Below are 22,349 nucleotides of genomic sequence, written 5' to 3' on the forward strand. Positions count from 1 at the left end.
AAATATATATTGTATATTGTTTATTGTATATTGTATATATTGCATGATGTTCCTGGAGTGGAGGGTAGTGCTGGTGTGGGGTACTTCAGTACTATAAATGTTTTGATTTTTCAAAATTTATGGCTCCAATTGTTTTTGGTACGCAGGCATGCAGCTCGTGATGACAGTGTTGAAGGAGCTACGAATATACTAATTTAAATATATAGAGTAATTTATATTAAATCGAATAGTATATTTTAGAGCTGACTATTGCAGACCTTCTTACGTACCGGAGTTGGTAGTTTAATTAGGGTTAGGGTTTTCTGAGTTAGTAGCTGACTTGTTCAAGAAGCAATGCCTCAGCAAAAACCTAGTTGTAACGGGTTTCATAAATTCATACCATATCACCTCGACATTTCTATCAAGCCAGTATGAAATCCGTACAATACATAAGTCGCTAAAATATAGAAAGATAGTGTATTAAAGTCATTACATTTAAGCTTTTTTCCCGCACATTATATTGCCATACATATTTTGTAACCTAGTGCCCTATATATTGCCATGTATGAAAGAAATTTTAGAATTCGGCTAACAGATCACGTGTCTAAATAAACGCAAACACAAAAAATCCTCCTTAACCCACTTCTTCTAATTTGTCATGCTAACTCTGACTCACTTTTAGTCTCACTCCCTATCACACAAACCCCAATCCAAGTGATGTACCCAAGAACCTTTCTACATGAATTCCCCATGTATGGTACTTGCATAGTACTTTAGTGTATATTCAGTTACAATATTTTTGGGTTATCTTGGTTTACTAGTTGGACCGTTCTAGGGTTCCAAAATTCCATGGAATTTCGATTCTTTCAACTCCGAACCATATATGTAATAATTTTTGCTTGGAAATCGAAGACAACGAAAAAAGAGGTGGAAGGTTCGTCGAAGTTGAAGGCATGTCGTAAATTTGCTATTGACTTTTCCAAGCTACTGATTTTTGGTGAAAACAAAAGCTCTTCTCCCCACCACTAAAACACTGTTGGACTAAACAAAGACCGACCATTGATCAAGTCGTTCACGTTTAAACAAAATAATTGAAGGAAGGTCGGCGAGAAATTTCCAACGAGTGCTGGAGGAAAAGGCCAAATTGGAAGGTGAAAATGCTGTTGGAAAAAGCAGAAAAACGAAGGAGGAAACAAGCAGCTTTGACCTCGAATCGATTGACAGAAAGTTGGATGTTCAAGGTTCTTAGAACTTTCCCAGTCGATTTTGCATCGTAATAATCGACGCAGCAAGCTCCACAGTGTTGGTGTTGTCCTTTTACCAAGTTTTCGGTCGTATAAACATATCTATTGATGGGAAAATTTTTGATTTATTCAGATTTTTCAACCTTCAAACTTCAACGGTAAAAGAAGGGTCACTGGGTAACTAAACTATGTTGTCATCGATTGCAGTATTTCACCTCATACATGTGAGATTGTAGAAGTTCTACAAAATTTTGACACATCGCGGTTAAATCTGGATTTAGGGGAAAATGGAGTAATCAAGCCGAATCTCCAAAAAAAACACAAAATATTGGGAAAGAGAAAAAAGGTGAATTTGAAAATAAACACTTACGGGTTAGAAAAAACACATTTTATGTGTTTCTCCATCGTCGAAAAAACATACAGTTAGAAGATTATATCGATGATGAGTTGACGGTTGCTCCCTATAATAACCTTGCCAGTGTTTGTCTTGATGATGTGAACTATGGCGGAATATAAGCACATATGGATTGTACTGATCGAAGACGTGCTTTATTTTCCTTAGAACTGGTCTCATATATATAAATCTATAAAAACCTTGGTCTGCTTCCTGTAGTAGATAAAAGGGTCCAATTTGGTGGTAGATTGAACCCGGTGCTCTAAATGTGTATGCTCCATTTCTAGCATTTGCAAAATTTTCATTAACATTCATGGCCATTGATGCAAAAGAAATGACATGATTCTAGGCTCGAACATACTGTCTGAAATGCCTTTCTTGTGACGTTTCATCTGAAAATAATTGAGGTGATGGTGGTTTTTGGGTTTTTTTTTTTTTTTTTTTGGGGGGGCGGTGTGGTGGGTGGGGGGCAACTTAGTCTTCCCGTTCAAGCAACATGAGTTCTTAGATTCGAGATGAAAGAAATTGGTTTTATGATAGAACCTCTCAATCAAGTTCTGATCAGATGATATTTTCAAGCTTGAACTTGATTTCCCTTAGCTTATTCGTGGACCGACCTTGAGCTAATGGTTGGCTCGATTCAACTCATTATTTTTAAGATGTGCACTCATGAGAGAATTGCAATCAATTTGAAGATTTTCAGTAAGAACGCTAACCTTTACGTACAAATCTAGCTTTAATGAACTAGTCAAGTTTAAACCAAACTCACAAAAAGAAATGAGTTGCCCGCGAACTTCAAACCAAAACTTAAGCTCGACCCATTTTTCTAGCAAACCTAATGTTTGTTGTTTAACTCGTTCCTTTACAAACAGAGCTTAACAAGCGAATACAAAGAGGACTCCATCGAGCTGGACTAGGCTTACAAAATGGTGGGTCTATGTGACACCAGCCCAAACCTTCTTCTTCGAGCAAAGAAGTCTTCCAATTCGGGCTTACAGGAGGCGACAATGGAGAGGCCAGATTGCCACAACACTCTTCTTATTTTTATTTTTTTAAATTTACTTAAGGGATTTGTTTATATGTGCTTTTAAAATAACCGAAAATATTTTTGATGAAATTGTTTTTGGGCCTCCAAAAGCACTTAAAATGATTTATGCAAGAATCACCAGTTATGTATTTTTGTAGAAAGCACTTTAAGTGCTTTTTCATTATTCACTTATATTTTTATTAAGAGTTAACTTCAAAAACATTTTCATTAAACTTATTTTCAGTCATTTTAAAAACACGAGCCCTTACATTAATGAGAGCAGTAAAGAATACAAATAGAGGAAGTAAGAAATGAGAATCGGATCGACTCATCTCCCTCGGTATATCTCAATCCTGATTTTCAACTAGATTCCATACGTATTAAGTAAACACAAGAAAGAAGGCCAAAAATTGCTTGGAATCTTTGAATGCAGAAGGATTAAAGAAGTAGTTTTTGGGTGGCGGCCAAGTTTGAGCGTGGCGGCCAAGTCCCAATCACCGAAGGGGCCGAGCAACAAACAATTGAAAATGGAAACAAAGAATAGTAAACCCAGAGCCCAAGGCTCAATGGGCCTTTAGCTTTCTAGGTATAAATACCATTTCCATCTCGCCATCGAACAGGAAAACACTCAGTCGCAGCCACACCCGCAGCGGAACAGGGAAACCAGCTCTCCGTTACATGTCAGTAGTTCCTCTCTTCAGTCGCCGCCGTCTTTACTTGTTCTAGGGTTTCAAAAATCCCCAATTTTTCTTCGTTTTTTCTCTTGGAATCGCACGGGGATTTCAATTTGGGATGTCTGATAGGGTTTTTCTGATTTCTGAGGTTTTTCTTTCTTCTTGAAATTGTTGGGTTCGGGATTGATTTTGATTTTGATTTTTTTTTTTTTACCAGCAAACATTATGGCGGACGACAATCAGAATGAGGTGAAGGACGAGGTGGTAGCAGATGTATGTTCAGATTCTTGCAATAATAAATGAATTTCCACTGCCTGCCCTGATTATGCAATACATGTTAAATTTCTTTTGCAATATTTGTCTTTTCGGTGTTCTTTCCAATAGCATTATTGTATATATTTTAAATGGTGCTTTACCGCAGTGGCGGAAAACAATAATGCATGTGCACCCCCTAACATTTAACAATTTAACCCACTAACGCTATCATTTGTCCCCCAAAAAAAAAAAAAAATTGATTCCCTACCTGTTGTGCATTACATTTGTTTTGGAATTTGAGATAGATATGGTATTGTTGTGGTTTTTGTTCAAGACTTGCTGAATGGTTAATCTGAGTATTCTTATAATAAATTCGGCTTCAATGCCTTATTATTGAATATTGTATATAAGTTTTTCGCAATACGAAAGTTGGAATAGATTTTGCCCTTTTCTTTAAAAGGTTTACCTGAGAATTATATCTAAGTTTTCCTTTGGTAGCAACTAATTGTAGTACAATACCAATCTTATCTATTTCCTTAGTATGGTAATAGTTGAAAAGCAGGTTGGAGTTTATTGCAATAAATTTAACAGAAGTCGAAAATGTATTGATGTAATAAAGATTATGCTGTGGTAGCGGCTCCATGAAGTGTGCCTTTAGTATAAAAATCCAATGGAAAAAAATGGTGCTGATTCATCTTAGACTTAGAGAGGAAAAAGTTATCCACATTGTTTTGCATTCTTTAAAGGTTGCTGCGATTCCCCGTCTAGAAGTTTGTGGTTCTGAGTGGTAGAGCTAACTGTTGTGATCTTCATCCTCTTGTGCAGATTGCTCCCTTTGATCCTACTAAAAAGAAGAAAAAGAAGAAGGTTGTTATTCAGGATACTACTGATGATTCTGTGGACAAGTTGGCCGAGAAAACGGAAACCTTGACAGGTGGTTCAATTGAACAACCATTTTTTATTTGTGCTGTATTGTTTTACAAGTACATTCGTTGAGACTTGGTACTTTTTGTCATTGCAGTTTCTGAGGGGCAGGAGAGTACGTTTACTGGTTTGAAAAAGAAGAAGAAGAAGCCAGTAAGTTACCAAGATTTTCCACTGTTTACAATCTGAATATTTTTTCTGAATATTGATTTTTGGCGGTTGCTGTGATTATAGGTTGAGACCAGTATCTTGAATGAAGAGAGTGGTGACCCAGTGGAAGATTTGAATGGTAAGACTTTAATAAGTTTTTTAGGCTTATGAAATGCCTGCAACCTTTGTGTCTCCAAAAAAATTGATTGAGATTTTATATGTTTGGCCTTTTAGAGCGCACTGGTGAGGATGAGGAAGGAGAAGGGATTGTTCTAGAGACTCCATCATATCCTTGGGAAGGGAGTGATCGTGATTACACTTATGAAGAAGTGTGTAAATTACAACTCTCTCATAGTACAGTGATGGTTCCTTGACCTCTACACATGTATGCTTTATTAATTTTACCCATGTAATGCATGCAGCTTCTTGATAGGGTGTTTAACATTCTTCGCGAAAATAACCCTGATCTGGCTGGAGACAGGCGTAGGACAGTGATGAGGCCTCCACAAGTTCTTCGTGAGGGCACAAAGAAAACGGTTTTTGTGAATTTCATGGATCTGTGCAAGACGTAGGTTTCAGTTCCCTGAACCAAAACCATTGTTTATATCTCATTTGCTTTGATCTGTTTTGTTCTTCTTATTTAAGTTATTGTCCATTAATCTCTTTCTATTGTTTCTTTGCTTTTCTTTTTATGTACTAATCCGAGGGAAGGTCTCCGAAACAATTTCGTGGCAAAGAACAATTGTGTATACAACTGCTTCTTGTTTTCATAATCAAATGTGCTTACTGTTTGACATATGTGAAGGCGTTTATATAGACTGCACATTGTTAGCCGATGAGCCTAATGTTAGAATCATGAAAATATTACTTATCATATTACCAAATTATTTCCTAAAGCTGTGGTTGATTTCATCTGTTTAGTTAAAAGGAGTAAACCCTTCTATCTTGAAATTTCAGGATGCATAGGCAACCAGATCACGTCATGGCTTTCTTGCTTGCCGAACTGGGAACTAGTGGATCACTTGATGGACAGCAGAGGTTGGTTGTTAAGGGAAGATTTGCCCCAAAAAATTTCGAAGGAATACTGCGGCGATATGTCAGTAAGTACCTTGTTCTGTGGTTTGATTTATTTATTTTTATTGCAATTGTTAATCTGGAGTGGTTCGATGGGAGAGTGTTCTGCATATGCCTTACTTATTATGCATGCTTAGCTGTTATGTCTATCTTTTTGTATGTGCTCAGTCTGTTCGCACATTTAATTATTCTTTCATTTTTACTCATGCAACTTCCTTTCTTCCAGATGAATATGTCATTTGCCTTGGGTGCAAAAGTCCAGACACTATACTTTCAAAGGAGAATCGTCTCTTCTTTCTCAGATGCGAGAAGGTAACAATCATATTGCTATAGCCTTTTCTAATGTTGATTGGCCATTGGTTTTCTAATGTTGGTGGTTACGACTATCTGGCATCCCCCTTGGGTTCTAATTTATACAAAGTTGTTCGTGCACAACATAAAAGAAAATAAAGAAGGTTTTCTGTGTTTTTACGCTGCTGCATAATATATTGTTATAGAGGCCTATGATGATCTAAAGAATTGCCTACATTGTCAGATTATTTCTCATGATAGAGTAACCTAAATTATTTCTGAGGCCTCGCGGGAAAGTATTATGTTTATAAAGGGGTGGTGGGACTAAACCCTTGGGGTTTCGGGTGAAGTATTATTTTTCTTCTTCAGGGGGTTTTCGTTACTCTTAAAATATATAGCTATGGCGTTTAAGTTCATCTGCCCGTAATTTCAACGTTAATAATTCTTGATTTGGAGATATTTTGCCTTGCTTTCATTTGATAATTTATTTGACAATTCTTTCTGTTGCAGTGTGGTTCTGGACGATCAGTTGCTCCGATTAAAGCTGGTTTTATGGCTCGGGTTGGGCGAAGGAACGCCGGGACATAAATTTAGCCTGTTGTCGACTCGTTGTTTACTAGCTGTTATTGAGTTTTCGAGTTGCATATTTGCTATCTACAACACTAACAATTTTCCTGTGACATTCGGATGTTGAGAATTTTCTTGCACTGTTTCATATTTATATCTTTTCTTAGTGCTTAGTGACCTTTCTAAACGTAGCTTCTGCTGATGGTGCTCAATTGTTTGCTGTTTAGCAATCACTTCGATGTATCATCTTCTCCAATCCTCATTGTTCTTCCTTCTTCATCTCTCTCGAAATTTAGTCGGTCACTCCCATGTCGAAATTAAGATGGGGACGGGGAGTTGGATTGCGAGACGAGTGCTCGAAGGGCTCTTGGCATTCTTATTTGGGGAGCACAATGGAAAATTGGTTCTCCATTCTGGAAACATGAGTTCATGTTTGGTCAGGTTCGTCTGCCAATTCGGTAGCAGTCGAGCGTCGAAGTCAATTTTGTTCTGTAAATTACGAAAAACCGGCAGAAAAATGAACGTCCCGATACTACTTTGCGGCAGATTCGTGAATTTCTTCAACGTGGACGATAGTTTAATTCGAAGGATCACTTCCGAAGGAGGGGATGGCGGCATCCCACTATAAGCGGAAAGCGATCCAGTTCGCAAGAAATTGTTGATCCGATTAAGAGCCAGTCACTAGGATGTCACGTGTTAAATTTGAATCGGTTATCCTTAATCCATATTTACATTTATTTATAATTGGATCACTTACTTGGATCATCAGATTTAACTTGTCGATTCATATTCGATAAGCATGAAATCACATCGAATTGGATCATTAATATGATTGAAGACATAAAAATATAATCTAAGACATGAAAAAGGTTAAATATATTTAGTAACTTCATCTTTTATTATATTCACCTATTTTAAATTTGAGCTTTTCATATTTTATTACCAAAAAAAAACGTGTGAATTTCGAATGCATAACAAACTTAATTTAATACTATGCATAAGTATATTCTTATAAAAATTCATTTAAAATCAAATTTATTGAATTCATATCGTAATTAAAATCCTCAATCCACACTCTATTATTTCCATCAGATTCAAATTAAAATCCGATTCATTGACGTGTCCTTTTTTTTCTTCTTTTTTCTTTTTTGTTGTCACAATCCACTGGCAGGTCTAAGGATGTCCATATTGTTGAAGTTGGGTGCCTCTTTTGTATCTCACCAAGTGATAAATCTGCATAGCCTACCTAACAAATGGTATGTACATCTTCTGATACACCTTTTTTCCACGGCTTTTGTAATCCAGTGTCGAAATAGCTGCATTTTCCAACACTTCCCAGTTAATGTTATAAAAAATCCAAGCCATTTACCGCTTTGTATTGTTTGATTGTCAACTTGAACTACACATTTTGTAGCAAAAGTTAACTGGATTCATAGTTTTTTCCGGATTTACGGTTTGACAAGAGAACGGACATTTCACTACTCTCACAATATATCTTGACGATGTTGATCGCTTCGCTAGATACCTGTTGAAATATTACTGTAACTTCCACCAATGATGGTGTTGCTGAGGAGATACACAGTGGCTTTGTTAGCAAACCAGAAGCCCGATTTGCAGAGGTAGATGCAACCGAAGCACTTCCAAGGCGTGTCTTTGTGCACCCTGAGTTGCAGTATCCACTGTTCCTTCCATAGTTGGCCCTTTGCCAAAGCAAATGAGCAGGTGCCTAATTAATAATTAAAGAGTAATGTTACACTTACCATCTATTTATACTATATTTTTAATTGAGGTAGTCTCCACCAACGCATGTGGGTCTCATCTCTATTAAAGATATGGTACAACTGGGTGGTAAAAGTAGCATTTTTGATAATTAAAACATGCACCCATCAAATGGTTATAATTTTTTTGCTTTCGATTAAATAGTTGTAATTTGTGAGCTTTATTGAAAATGGTCTGGGCTAAATTTATTTTAACTAAAGTAATCATATAACTTTGTTTAATGAAAATAGCTTAAATTTTAATATAAAAAAACTTAAATTTTAATGAAATGGATAGAAGTTGTATATAATAAAAAAATAAAATAGAAAATTGTAATAAAAGCTGACACGGGGACTAGCACATCCATCAACACATTATTTCTGAAACTGAACGGTACTATATTATTTTTGAAATTGAACACTATTTATGAAACTGAACACTAATTATTTCTAAAACTAAACATGAGTACTACATTATTTCTGAAATTAAACACGCATGCTACACTATTTTTGAAACTAAACACATGCAATATTTCTTAAACTGAATATGAATATGGTATCTCTCCAAAAAGTCAAACGACTATTCATCTCTCTTATCTTCTTGAATTTCCTCAGCACTTTCTCACTTTCCAGTTTCCAGACACCTTTTCTTCTAATTTTCTTCGATTCTCATCAAATTTTCTCTGAATCTCTTAATTTTCTTAGCCTTCTTCAACTTAAGCTGCCTCCTTTGGTTTCAACGTTTTAATGTTCCATCGTCTTTTATGTATTTTTGTTAATTCAATTGATTATATATATAATTTTTATAAATATCTTTCTCTGCTACTACAACTTGCTGCAACTGTATTTTCCGTATGTTGTTTAGTGCGATTATCCCATCGTTCTGCATGTTCGTCTTCCTTCATTTTATGAAGAACTAAAAGGGGTCTCCTTGAGAAATTGAAGATATTTCAGTTGAAGGATTATATTGTGCGCATCTTCAAGATTTGATCCGGCGGCCTGCTCACACCAATGAAAGGATTTTTTACTTCAGGATCAATTCTTCGGCAGTGTTGTTATATTAGATTAGAGTGATCGACTTGAGTTTAGTTTTCAATTAAAGGGATCAACGTCAGGGTTGGTCCAGAGATTTTTGAGGTCCGGGACAACGTAAAAAATTATGCCCTAACTTCATATAAGAAAATTATTTATTTTCATACGTAAGACATCGATAAAATTATAATTAGAAAAGCAGTTCAAACTCAATAATATAGAAACACAGAAAGACTAATATATTTTGTATCCAGAGAAGGAAACCAAAAAACTCCGAGCTTACATGTAGATAAACGATAATTTTGTTTTCCATCTGAACTTTTAAAGTGTTTTTGTATAAATCGTGATGTGTTTTTTCTTATTTACTAACTTTGTCAATATGAGACTAAAAAAATAATGATGTTTTTGAGTCTTTAATTAATATGTTTAAGTAATGAATGGGCACTAAATTAAACCTTTTGATGACACGTCATATGATTTGCAAATTTGGTCTACTTATTACTCTTTGTAGAAGATTAGACTTGAATTCAAACGAATAGCAACCCACATAGCTATTAGTTAGTAACTAAAAATAAATTAACAACCAAACAAATTTTTCGTAAAGATTAAAAAGAATAAATACGTATATAGCATTTCGAACTTAGGAAATCTTGTTGATTTTAAACAACCTCTTCATTATTTTCAAATGACAAAACCGTCACTTCTAGTTAAATTTCTTTGTCATCAAACCAAATTCTATAAATTTATACTTTAATGAAAACATATAAATATACTGCCCAAATTTTTTTGGGCCCTAGACGGTCACTCTGCCAACATTGTGCCTGGACCAGGCCTGATCAACGTTTGCAGTTGTTGCAATGCACAAGTTCATTCTCTGCTAGGTTGGGTGGCTTTCCACACGCTTCATTAGAGGGTTTTTTTCTTCTCCTTATCATTAAATAGAGTTATAAGTTTTTTTTTTATTTATTAAAATTTAAAGTTTTGAAGTCGTTTTCATTAGTTTTTCTTTATAATTTCTTCCTTTTGGTAATAAGTTAATAAAATTAAACCACCCAAAGGGTTAAAAATGTACATCACTCTTCTAAACTATCGAAAGGGAAAATGATAAACTTGGATTTTGTAAATATGATTTGAGAGTATGCTTGTATTTTCTACGTAGAATGTTCTACTAAATATGCATTTTGCTCAATGGTGGAGCCATGAATTATTTGGCAGTGGGCTAAGCTAAACTTATAACTATGAAATCAATTTTTTTTTTTTTTTTTGTTGCCTACATAAAGTTATATAATAGTGAACCTAAAAGTCATAATTTGAAGCAAGAAATTTATAATCTGTTTTTTAGGCTTTTAACCTCGGAACTTTCAATTGAATAAAATAAAGAATCATGTGTGGTATGGAAATTTTAATTTATTACTATTAAATTTTGGTATTACTTAAAGTGATGAGTTTATTTAACATTTACTAACTCGTATTTTACCTAAAAAACAGCTCTAAGATTCAAAATTTTCATTTGTAGGTATGGTATGACAATTAAAAATCATAAATAGCTCAATAATTAATATTTTAAAGCTTAAAGAACTTCTCCCTATGCTATAGTCCACCGGAACCTTATACTTGGCTCCGCCAATGACTTTGCATATTCTCAAAATAAAAAATAAAAAAATATTTTTGCTGAGGAGGCCTATGAAGATTTACGTCGACATCGGCTGAGATTTGTCTTGTGTATGAAAGAGTAATACCTATCTGAGGCTTCCTCGTTAGATTTATTTATTTTTCTTTCTCTTGTTCTTATTATTAAATAAAGTTATTAGATGATTTTTAGTTAAAATTCAAAGTTTTGAAACCATTTTCATTAGTTTTCCTTTATAATTTCTTCCTTTCATAATAAGTTAACAAAATCAAAACACCCAATAGGATAAACTTGGCTTTTCCAAATATGATTTAGGAGTAGACTTGTATTTTCTACATAGCATGTTCTACTAAATATGTATTTTACTCAATGGCGGAGCCGCTAATTATTCAATGGGTAGGTTAAGCTAAAATTATTATTATGAAATAAATTCTCAATTTGTTTTATTGTCTACATAAAGTTATATAATAGTAAACCTAAAAGTTATAATTTGAAGCAAGAAATATATAGTCTATTTTAGGCTTCTACTTTCAAATGAATAAAATGAAGAAACATTTGTGCTATTTTAGTATTAGTTAAAGTGATGAGTTTATTTAATATTTATTAACTCTTATTTTCCTGAAAACAGCTCTAAGATTCAAAATTTTCATTTGTTAGGTAGGCTATGAAAATTGAAAATCATAAAATAGCCCAAATAATTACTACTTTTAAGCTTAAAGAACTAAAACTCTCCCTATGCTATAGCCCGCCGGAATCTTGTACTTGCCTCCGCCGGTGATTTTGCTGGTTCTCAAAATAAAAAATAAAAAAAGTATTTTTGCTGAGGAGGCCTATGAAGATTTATGTCGACATCGGCAAAGATTTTGTCTTGTCTATGAAAGAGTAATACCTATCTGAGGCATCCTCGATGATCGATATAAATGATCACCAATAAATTAAATTTTGAACCGTTATAGCTTAGTTGACACACCCCGTCCCGAAGGAGGGTATGCTGGCCGTCACGTGAGAGTGACGTAACCATTTGCACAGTTCGGAAGCTTTAAAATATACAACTTCTAAAATGAAACACCCGAAGGTGAGTCCTTATTTGGTCCATTCTGTCAGAACACCGTTGAATTTCCTCGTAGTCACAACACCTTTGCAATTCTTGAACCTGGAGGGGCGCAAAACCAAAATTGAGTGGGTCAGTAAAACAATTCTTTTCCAATTCCAAACACTTCTCAAAACTTTGTAACCCCTCTCCGTAAAACCTGTATACTTTCTCAGAAAATAAACATATATACGTATGTATAGATATGCCAGTCATGCTCAAGGGTATATCATTCATGCTCAAGAATATGCCATGTCGGAAACTCATAATGGAATGTAAGTGCTCAAGCATAATTCACATCAATAACATATAATCTGGCAGCCGGGAGTCACCTAACGTGACCTGTACGGCTGCATATAGAGCTCAAATCTCAAACTCAATAACTGAATCTGCACACGAGTCGGAACCACCTAACGTGGTCTGTACGACAGGCTGGGTGTAATATATATATGTATGCTCTAGTGCTACGATCACGTGAAGCTGTGCGATAAATCGCGGGTCACCTACAAGTCGGAACCACCTAATGTGGTCTGTACGACAGGCTTGCACCTAACTTGGATCCAAGGCGAGCATGCGGTGCTGGTGAACATACACGTGAAGGCTGTGCCCTGGCCTCGGGCGGGAGCACTAACACCGGGGGTGCAGATTATGAGCTCTCTAAGCATCTCAAACTACTACTGCATACAAACATGAATACCACTTACCTGGCACTTACCTGTGCGTCCACAGCACCAATACACATATATAAATGTATGCCACTACTAATGCATGTGATGATAGTATTTCAATCGTATATCAAATGTATTTCGTACGTATATCAAATGTATTTGAAAGGTAGCTTACCTGGGCCTCCTCAGCACCATGCAACAGTATGCATAATTATGGTAATGCACATATTAAAATATGATGCATATATGACAGGATATTTAATTCGTATTTCTTTTAAAATACGTCAAGCATACGTATATATATATATACTGAAAAATAACTGCCCACTCACTGATCACATCGACGTCTCATAGGTCCCTGAACCTCCCCTAGCTTGGTTACATTCTTCCTCTGTATAATTTTCACCTATACAAAAAGTAACCAAATTGACGTTATTTAACGCACATACACCAAACATTCGTCCATAACTTTCTCATACGTTGCTCAATTTGGGTGTATGAATATACCACGGTGATCTACACGACGTCACGAACGCGTGACAATTTTCAGAACTCAATTTGGAGCTCTCACGCGCCCCCACGCGCCCTGTTCACGCGCTGCCCACGCGCGCGTCTTCTTCCTCGCGTCGCCGGACTGGTTTCGCCGGCGGTGGGTGTTTTGCCGGAATTTCTGGGTAAACTTCAAATTGTCATAACTTCTTCATTTCTTAACCATTTTCGACGTATTATATATCAAAATGAAGGTATTGACGAGACGAACGCATCCATACCTGCCTCGACCCCTAACTCGCCTTGGATTCGCCGGAAAAAACCCTCGAAAGCTCCGGCCAAACTTTGAACTTGTCGTTCTCCGTGTTCCTACGTCCATTTTTCACGTAATTTATACCAAAATGAAGCCCTAATCATAATCTACCACGTTGGACTAGTTTTAGGGCCTAAAAACAACGGAATTAAACTTTTCCAAAAATACGAAAATTCGGCCGAACTTACAGTTCGTGATCCCGACGTCCAAATCCTTCAAACGAAGCACTCCGAGCTTCCTTAGGACCTCACCAAGCTTCCTACAAGCTTCAAAATCCCAGAAAACATCAAGTTTTACGTGTGCATGAACAGTGCACACGCATAGTAAAATTGAAATCCATGTTTTCCGAAGTGAAACTCACCTGAAATTAGTACCATCGTGTTCGTGTGGTCTTCAGGAGTACGATGGTGGTCTTAGATCCTTCGTTGGTATAGTTTTAGGGTGGTTTTGTGAGTGGTCTGTGTGAGTTCGAAGGAGAGAGAGAGAACTGAGAGAGAATGAGAGATTTGTGAGGGAGGAGAGAGAGAGGGACAAGGTACGGGAATGGGGGAGAGATTTGAGGGATGTGGGGTTCCTACCCAATCCCCAAATCATCAAGTTATAACATATAAACCTAGTTCTAAGTCTTAAATTTAAGTCCCTAAAACTAATGAATATTCCAATTAACATTAGTTTAGGAACTTCGGGTACAACTTTACGCCCCTTAGTCCCGTTTAAGGGCATTTTCGTAATTTCACATCCTCGGAATTAAAAATTCCGGGACGGGTTGTGACAATCTTCCCTCCTTATAGAATTTCGTCCCCGAAATTCCAACAACCAACTAAATCATCTATACTCATACAATAGCTTCGGGTAAATCTCTCTCATCCGATTCTCCTTCTCCCACGTAATTTCTTCCACTGACTGCTTTCTTCACAAATTCTTTACCAATTACACTGTCTTAATTCTCAATGCATTCTTTTTCCAATCCAAAGTCGTCCTTGGTTCCTCAACCAGCCTAATCCGGATTAATTCTCAATAGTTGCACCGGAACTCCATGTGACGAATCTGCCACCTAGTGACAACGCATCGAAATATAATACATTATGCACCTAAGCCAATTCTGAAGACATCACCACTTGTATGCAACTTCATCGATTCCTTTAGTGGTCAAAAACGGTCTGATGTGTTTAAGACTTATTTTGTCTCCTTTCCAAGTCTCACTATTTCTTTTCGTGATGAAATTTCTAAAAATGTTGAATCATGAAACACATCATGCTCTTACAATAACTCTGGAAGTAATTCAAGCAACTTCACTTACTCTTCGATGATCACATAAAGTCCGATGTACTTAGGACTTAATTTGCTTTCCTTTCCCAGCCGAATCATACTTTTCTAAAGTGAAAACTTCAAAATTATAAGATCATCTACGTTAAACACTCGATTAGTGACATGTTCAACTATTAATCTCTTTTGCCATTCCTGGCTACTCTCAGGTTAAACTTAATCACCTGAATACTTTGAGAAGACTCATCCATAGTTTCAGGGCCTACCAAAACTCTTTCGTGATCAAATCTTCTCTATCCAGAAGCATTTCTTCCACAAATCAGCAAAAATCGACACATTTCATGGTCCTTATGGCGTTACATCAGAAACTGCGCAACTAACATACTTAAGAAACTCAGCAGTTTCGTAACCCAAATCTCTTCTCCATAAAACATATAAGTACTGTTGCACTGTGGTTGTTACTCAACACTGGAGTAAATGTACTAACTTGGTACATTGATCAACTATCACTTCAAGTTCAATCATAACCATCCTATTCTCGAACTTAGCAATCTTTCTTTTTCCCTTCTTTCTTTGCCTTGGTTAATTCTTAATTTTCTTCGTTAACCATTTGAGTCTTGAGTACGACCTTACTAAAAAGACTTAACTTGAAAATTAACAATTACAACTTCTTCTCAATCTTCCATTCTCAACTTTACTTCAGTTGATTTCCAATCCACAAGAAGACAATCTTGGCAAGCGTGCCAGACATTAATTCTTACCGCAGTCTTCTCACCAAGTGCATCAGCTAGAACAATTTTACGATCACCCTGGTCGTACAATCATGTTCATTAAACAATTCAATCCACCTTCGCTGCCTCATATCAAAATCCTTCCAAGTAATGGATATTGGAGACTTTTTGGATTCGTAAAAATCTTGCATTCTTACCAAATATAATGTTTTCATAACTTCACAGCAAGAATGGTAATCATGACTTCCAAATCACCAGTAGGGTAATTCATTTCATGAGGTTCCTTTTGTCGTGAAACGTATGTAATCACCCTAACATTTGCATCAACATGCATCCAATACCATTCAAGAAACATCACTAAAAATTTATGATTACCACTATTCTCTGGGAATACTAAATTACGTGCATGAGTGAGGAAATGCTTCAGTTGTTGAATCCTTTGCTCACAATTTCCTTCCCACTCATACGTAACCTCTTTTCTCAACAATCTCGTCAATGACAAAGCAATGACTGAAAAATCTTTCACAACCATCCGAGATAGTCTGGTAAGCTAAGAAATTCTGAATCTCAATTACGGCTCGTGGTTATTCCAATTTCTCAATTCCTGCTGCCTTTTAAGGATTCACTTGAATACCTTCAGCAGATATAGCAAATCTTAGAATGCCACTTGATTCATTTAACTTTAGCATTTGCTAAACTTAGCATACACCCAACGTTCTAACAATCTTTACTTCACCGACTTAATATGTTTACATGCTCTGCTCTGGCTCAGAATGTACCAGAATATCGTCTATGAAAATGATAACAATTTATCAAGGCATTCCTGGAATACTTCATCCATCAACTTATGAAACAGCATGAGTATCCGCATAGCATCACCAAAATTTATAAAGACTATAACAAGTCCAGAAAACAATCTTAGGATCAACGTCGCTCAAAATCTTCAATTGGTAATGGACAGACCTCAATTCGATCTTTGAAATTACACAAATACCTCTGAGTTGATTCATTAAACATCAGTACACCATCATGGATAACGGTTCTCAATCGTTACCCGATTCCATGGTCTATAATCAATGGATAGTCTTTAAAGTCCATTTTCTTTTTCACCAACGAACTGGGCTCCTCAAAAGTGTGGTATTAGGTTGAATGAAACTTTTATCAACCAATTCTTTCAACTAAATTTCCAATTCTCTTAACTCATCATGAACTAATCTCTAACATAAAATTTTATACCTGGAAACAAATCGATATTGATCTTCACATTTCTGCCTGAAGGCAATCCAGGTAAACTTTCAGGGAAAACATTGAAAAAGTGTCCAATCCCTTTTACATTTTTCATATTAGTAGGAGCAACATTATGTAGTACCGCATAAGATGAGTACCCTTGTAACCTTCTGATAACAATCTCTTTGCTCTCACAGCAATGTTAACGGCCTAACTCAATCCACTTTGCCTGCCCACCAAAGTAATCTCTGATCAATCAAATCGATGGAAAGTAACTAAGTTCCCGTAGTAATCCATCTTGTCATGATTTAACGCCATTAAACTGTGCCTAAAATCACTTTCAGTTCCTCGATATCCCACAAAATAAAACTCACTGGTATAACTTTAACTTTCACCTTTATTGAACACCTTGAATAACACCAACTCATGTAGGTAACCTACTTGTTTACTTGCTTAACAGATCCAACCAATAAGTTATAAATATTACGGTCTGCAACCCGCAATACTGATAAATCATTGTTGTCTCGATAAGTAAGCAACAATTCCTGAAGGTGTTACATTTCCATCTTACTCCACACAGGGATAATTACATATAAACACCTCAATCATGCTCCATCATCACTTTCTTTGGCAACATCATCCATAATACGAAATACATCAGCCAGAGTCAACTAGAATGACTGGTACAGCTGATTCTCTAGCTCAACTAGTTATGCTAGCATATTAGCCGGAGTTACCTATAGTAACCTGTACGACTTACTCATCAATTCCTCATGTGTCAGCCGAATCCACCTCTCGTGGTCTGTTCGGCTGAACATTCAACTTATCAAACATCTTGACACCCACAGTTCATATAACCCAAACTAATGATCCAAACACCTGCTGGACTGATATTGGTGGTATCAAGGAAACTGTCGGGTAATAACTAATTCTAGGGACAATTCATAACTCTATATCCCTTCTGTCTATACAAACACATTCACTGATTCCACACTTTCCAAAGTGTTTAGTCTTGTACCTGCTGCACAAGGTACATTTCCCTTACTCGAGTCACCTTGACTCTGAATCTGGAATTTCCAGTAAATCTATCACTTTGACTTTGACCAGTGGCATTAAAACCTCAGTTGGAAGAATTAGCTCTAGCTTCACTTCTCTTGAAGCTCTGAATCTTTCTATATTCTTGATATGACGAATCATTAACTTTATCGTCCTCTTTTGATTCCCATTCTTTTATCATTCTTCTTTACTCTCGTTGATCATGTTCTCAGAGTCCTCAAGGCTCAACAACATCTTGTATACTCCTGGTGAGAATTACAATGGATAGTGGTCACCCAAAATACCACTGCCTTATGCCACCCAGCCTAAAACAATACAACACTTCAATCAAAATAACAACAATATTCGAATGGGACGAGGCAAGTCTGAGAACTTTCTATAATACTCATTGATCGTCAGCTTTCCTTGTCTCACATTTGCAAACTCTTGCTTTCTACCATCATAAGATGCCGAAGGAATAATTCTTTTCTTTAAACAAGTCCTTAAACAATTCTCAATCGGCTGTTTCCTCCGGTGACAACGAATTATACTCCTGTTTCCACCAGGATACAAGTTCATAACTCAAACCAGGTAATCGTCTCAACCCTTCTGTCAAAAGGAAGATTCCTTTGACTTGCATAATCCAAAACGTCTTTTCCAAATGATTAAGCCATCGCTTTGCTCCCTTAGGTCCATCATTTTTCCATAAGGTGATTCAAATTCAACTCATAACCCATCTTAAAATGTCCATTTTTGATAATATATTGAATCACCAAAATAATAGTTTCCCCTAACAGCTAAATCAGGGAGACTAAATTCCTCTAACTACGTGGTTTGCTACGAGGCGGTGTAGTTCTGACAGAATTCACTAGAACTTCTCAAGATGTCCAAGATTGAAACCTAGGCTCTGATACCAACTGACACACCCCGTCCCGAAGGAGGGTATGCTGGCCGTCACGTGAGAGTGACGTAACCATTTGCACAGTTCGGAAGCTTTAAAATATACAACTTCTAAAATGAAACACCCGAAGGTGAGTCCTTATTTGGTCCATTCTGTCAGAACACCGTTGAATTTCCTCGTAGTCACAACACCTTTGCAATTCTTGAACCTGGAGGGGCGCAAAACCAAAATTGAGTGGGTCAGTAAAACAATTCTTTTCCAATTCCAAACACTTCTCAAAACTTTGTAACCCCTCTCCGTAAAACCTGTATACTTTCTCAGAAAATAAACATATATACGTATGTATAGATATGCCAGTCATGCTCAAGGGTATATCATTCATGCTCAAGAATATGCCATGTCGGAAACTCATAATGGAATGTAAGTGCTCAAGCATAATTCACATCAATAACATATAATCTGGCAGCCGGGAGTCACCTAACGTGACCTGTACGGCTGCATATAGAGCTCAAATCTCAAACTCAATAACTGAATCTGCACACGAGTCGGAACCACCTAACGTGGTCTGTACGACAGGCTGGGTGTAATATATATATGTATGCTCTAGTGCTACGATCACGTGAAGCTGTGCGATAAATCGCGGGTCACCTACAAGTCGGAACCACCTAATGTGGTCTGTACGACAGGCTTGCACCTAACTTGGATCCAAGGCGAGCATGCGGTGCTGGTGAACATACACGTGAAGGCTGTGCCCTGGCCTCGGGCGGGAGCACTAACACCGGGGGTGCAGATTATGAGCTCTCTAAGCATCTCAAACTACTACTGCATACAAACATGAATACCACTTACCTGGCACTTACCTGTGCGTCCACAGCACCAATACACATATATAAATGTATGCCACTACTAATGCATGTGATGATAGTATTTCAATCGTATATCAAATGTATTTCGTACGTATATCAAATGTATTTGAAAGGTAGCTTACCTGGGCCTCCTCAGCACCATGCAACAGTATGCATAATTATGGTAATGCACATATTAAAATATGATGCATATATGACAGGATATTTAATTCGTATTTCTTTTAAAATACGTCAAGCATACGTATATATATATATACTGAAAAATAACTGCCCACTCACTGATCACATCGACGTCTCATAGGTCCCTGAACCTCCCCTAGCTTGGTTACATTCTTCCTCTGTATAATTTTCACCTATACAAAAAGTAACCAAATTGACGTTATTTAACGCACATACACCAAACATTCGTCCATAACTTTCTCATACGTTGCTCAATTTGGGTGTATGAATATACCACGGTGATCTACACGACGTCACGAACGCGTGACAATTTTCAGAACTCAATTTGGAGCTCTCACGCGCCCCCACGCGCCCTGTTCACGCGCTGCCCACGCGCGCGTCTTCTTCCTCGCGTCGCCGGACTGGTTTCGCCGGCGGTGGGTGTTTTGCCGGAATTTCTGGGTAAACTTCAAATTGTCATAACTTCTTCATTTCTTAACCATTTTCGACGTATTATATATCAAAATGAAGGTATTGACGAGACGAACGCATCCATACCTGCCTCGACCCCTAACTCGCCTTGGATTCGCCGGAAAAAACCCTCGAAAGCTCCGGCCAAACTTTGAACTTGTCGTTCTCCGTGTTCCTACGTCCATTTTTCACGTAATTTATACCAAAATGAAGCCCTAATCATAATCTACCACGTTGGACTAGTTTTAGGGCCTAAAAACAACGGAATTAAACTTTTCCAAAAATACGAAAATTCGGCCGAACTTACAGTTCGTGATCCCGACGTCCAAATCCTTCAAACGAAGCACTCCGAGCTTCCTTAGGACCTCACCAAGCTTCCTACAAGCTTCAAAATCCCAGAAAACATCAAGTTTTACGTGTGCATGAACAGTGCACACGCATAGTAAAATTGAAATCCATGTTTTCCGAAGTGAAACTCACCTGAAATTAGTACCATCGTGTTCGTGTGGTCTTCAGGAGTACGATGGTGGTCTTAGATCCTTCGTTGGTATAGTTTTAGGGTGGTTTTGTGAGTGGTCTGTGTGAGTTCGAAGGAGAGAGAGAGAACTGAGAGAGAATGAGAGATTTGTGAGGGAGGAGAGAGAGAGGGACAAGGTACGGGAATGGGGGAGAGATTTGAGGGATGTGGGGTTCCTACCCAATCCCCAAATCATCAAGTTATAACATATAAACCTAGTTCTAAGTCTTAAATTTAAGTCCCTAAAACTAATGAATATTCCAATTAACATTAGTTTAGGAACTTCGGGTACAACTTTACGCCCCTTAGTCCCGTTTAAGGGCATTTTCGTAATTTCACATCCTCGGAATTAAAAATTCCGGGACGGGTTGTGACATTAGTGGCACACATTATAGTTCTTACCAAATTACACACATGGCATGTGACTCGTCAAAACTGGATTAGTTAACAACAGTAACACCTGTCAGCATTTGAAACTTCCGTAAAACAAATCAAATTAAGAGCAAAAGGGGACAAGTTACCCTAATATAGTCAAAGTATATCAATTAGGGTTTAATTCCCTAATTCAATGATTATGATTTAATTAAGAGCTAAATTAAATCATTAGCTCAAAGTAAATCAAATTAGAAAGTCAATCACATAAATTACGGAATTCAAATCGGGAATTCTAAACTAATATTTAATCTCTCTAACCAAGACAAACACCAAAATAATCACATTCGTGTTCTTCATCAAGCTTATGGGGAATCAACAAGCACATCAAACATACTGTGATGATTTGTCCACCACTGAAGCTGTAAATAATCCACCACGTGACACTACTTGTGGTCCAGTTTCATTCAAAATTAAGTCTTGACTGTCCTTGAAGGGAGAAATTTTTAATTGTGATGGGAATACGAATGGTATATCACATGTTTTTATGTAAGTAGTGAGAAATTTTATTTTTTAAGTTACTAACTTTTTTAACACACATATTCCATTATTTATATAGTGACACGTGGTGTACCATCCCATGTGACGGTCATACCGAAAAATCTTTCCCTTGAAGGAACCTCAGCCCTGATTCAAGATTGGATCAAATCTGTAGGTTGAAGATTGAATCAAATTAAGGAATATTCTTGTAAAGAATAAACCACTTAAATTATAACCTAAACAGTAATCAATACAAATTACTGTATACAAATATTTTTCAGTTATTCGTTGTAAGAATTTCTGTGTTTATAACCTCTTCATTGGTTTCTTTTCTTGAGATGGACAAGTCATTTATATATATCTGGAAGTACAAGTCCAGATACCATACCTTCAAAGCAAAATGTTCTCGTTCTTCTTGGGTTTTTTTTTTTTCATATCAATTGGGAGGAGGAGCTTTAAACTTTGAATTTCGAAACGAAGTAACACTCAACTAAAAGCAGCTGGTTGGTGAAATGTTTCTAATATGTTGAACTTCTCTGCCTATTCTGTATCTCATCAAGTGATATGTGTGTGTGTGTGTGTGTGTGTGTGTGTAATTTGAATGTCACACAGAGTAAACTTTTATGGGTTTATTGATCTTTAATCGCGATTATATTACAAGAATTAAAATAAGTAGAAACAAAAAAAGTCTCTGAGACATTTGCAG

General features: G+C 36.7%; 1 protein-coding gene, 2 long non-coding RNA genes and 1 other non-coding gene across 4 annotated transcripts; 2 read left to right on the forward strand and 2 right to left on the reverse strand.

Annotated features, from left to right (window-relative positions):
• Positions 1–3,120: 3,120 nt before the first annotated feature.
• LOC137741888 (eukaryotic translation initiation factor 2 subunit beta) lies at positions 3,121–6,752 on the forward strand. The gene is made up of 10 exons (XM_068481588.2): positions 3,121–3,324; positions 3,536–3,591; positions 4,399–4,507; positions 4,595–4,650; positions 4,732–4,786; positions 4,882–4,976; positions 5,070–5,215; positions 5,605–5,747; positions 5,948–6,033; positions 6,523–6,752. Exons 2-10 carry the CDS (start codon positions 3,544–3,546, stop codon positions 6,598–6,600), a joined length of 816 nt encoding a protein of 271 aa, XP_068337689.1. The 5' UTR covers positions 3,121–3,324; positions 3,536–3,543; the 3' UTR covers positions 6,601–6,752.
• LOC137743957 (small nucleolar RNA SNORD34) lies at positions 6,217–6,301 on the forward strand. The gene has a single exon (XR_011069563.1). It is a non-coding gene; the product is annotated as a small nucleolar RNA SNORD34 (small nucleolar RNA).
• Positions 6,753–11,985: 5,233 nt separating the features above from the next.
• Positions 11,986–13,519, reverse strand: LOC148692686 (uncharacterized). The gene is made up of 3 exons (XR_015953764.1): positions 13,264–13,519; positions 13,089–13,162; positions 11,986–12,151 (listed from the first exon to the last, which is right to left on the reverse strand). It is a non-coding gene; the product is annotated as an uncharacterized LOC148692686 (long non-coding RNA).
• Positions 13,520–18,658: 5,139 nt separating this feature from the next.
• LOC148692687 (uncharacterized) lies at positions 18,659–20,294 on the reverse strand. The gene is made up of 3 exons (XR_015953758.1): positions 20,039–20,294; positions 19,864–19,937; positions 18,659–18,926 (listed from the first exon to the last, which is right to left on the reverse strand). It is a non-coding gene; the product is annotated as an uncharacterized LOC148692687 (long non-coding RNA).
• Positions 20,295–22,349: the final 2,055 nt, after the last annotated feature.

Source organism: Pyrus communis, chromosome 11 (assembly GCF_041283825.1).
Source record: "Pyrus communis isolate YQ-2024b chromosome 11, ASM4128382v1, whole genome shotgun sequence".
NCBI lineage: Eukaryota > Viridiplantae > Streptophyta > Magnoliopsida > Rosales > Rosaceae > Pyrus > Pyrus communis.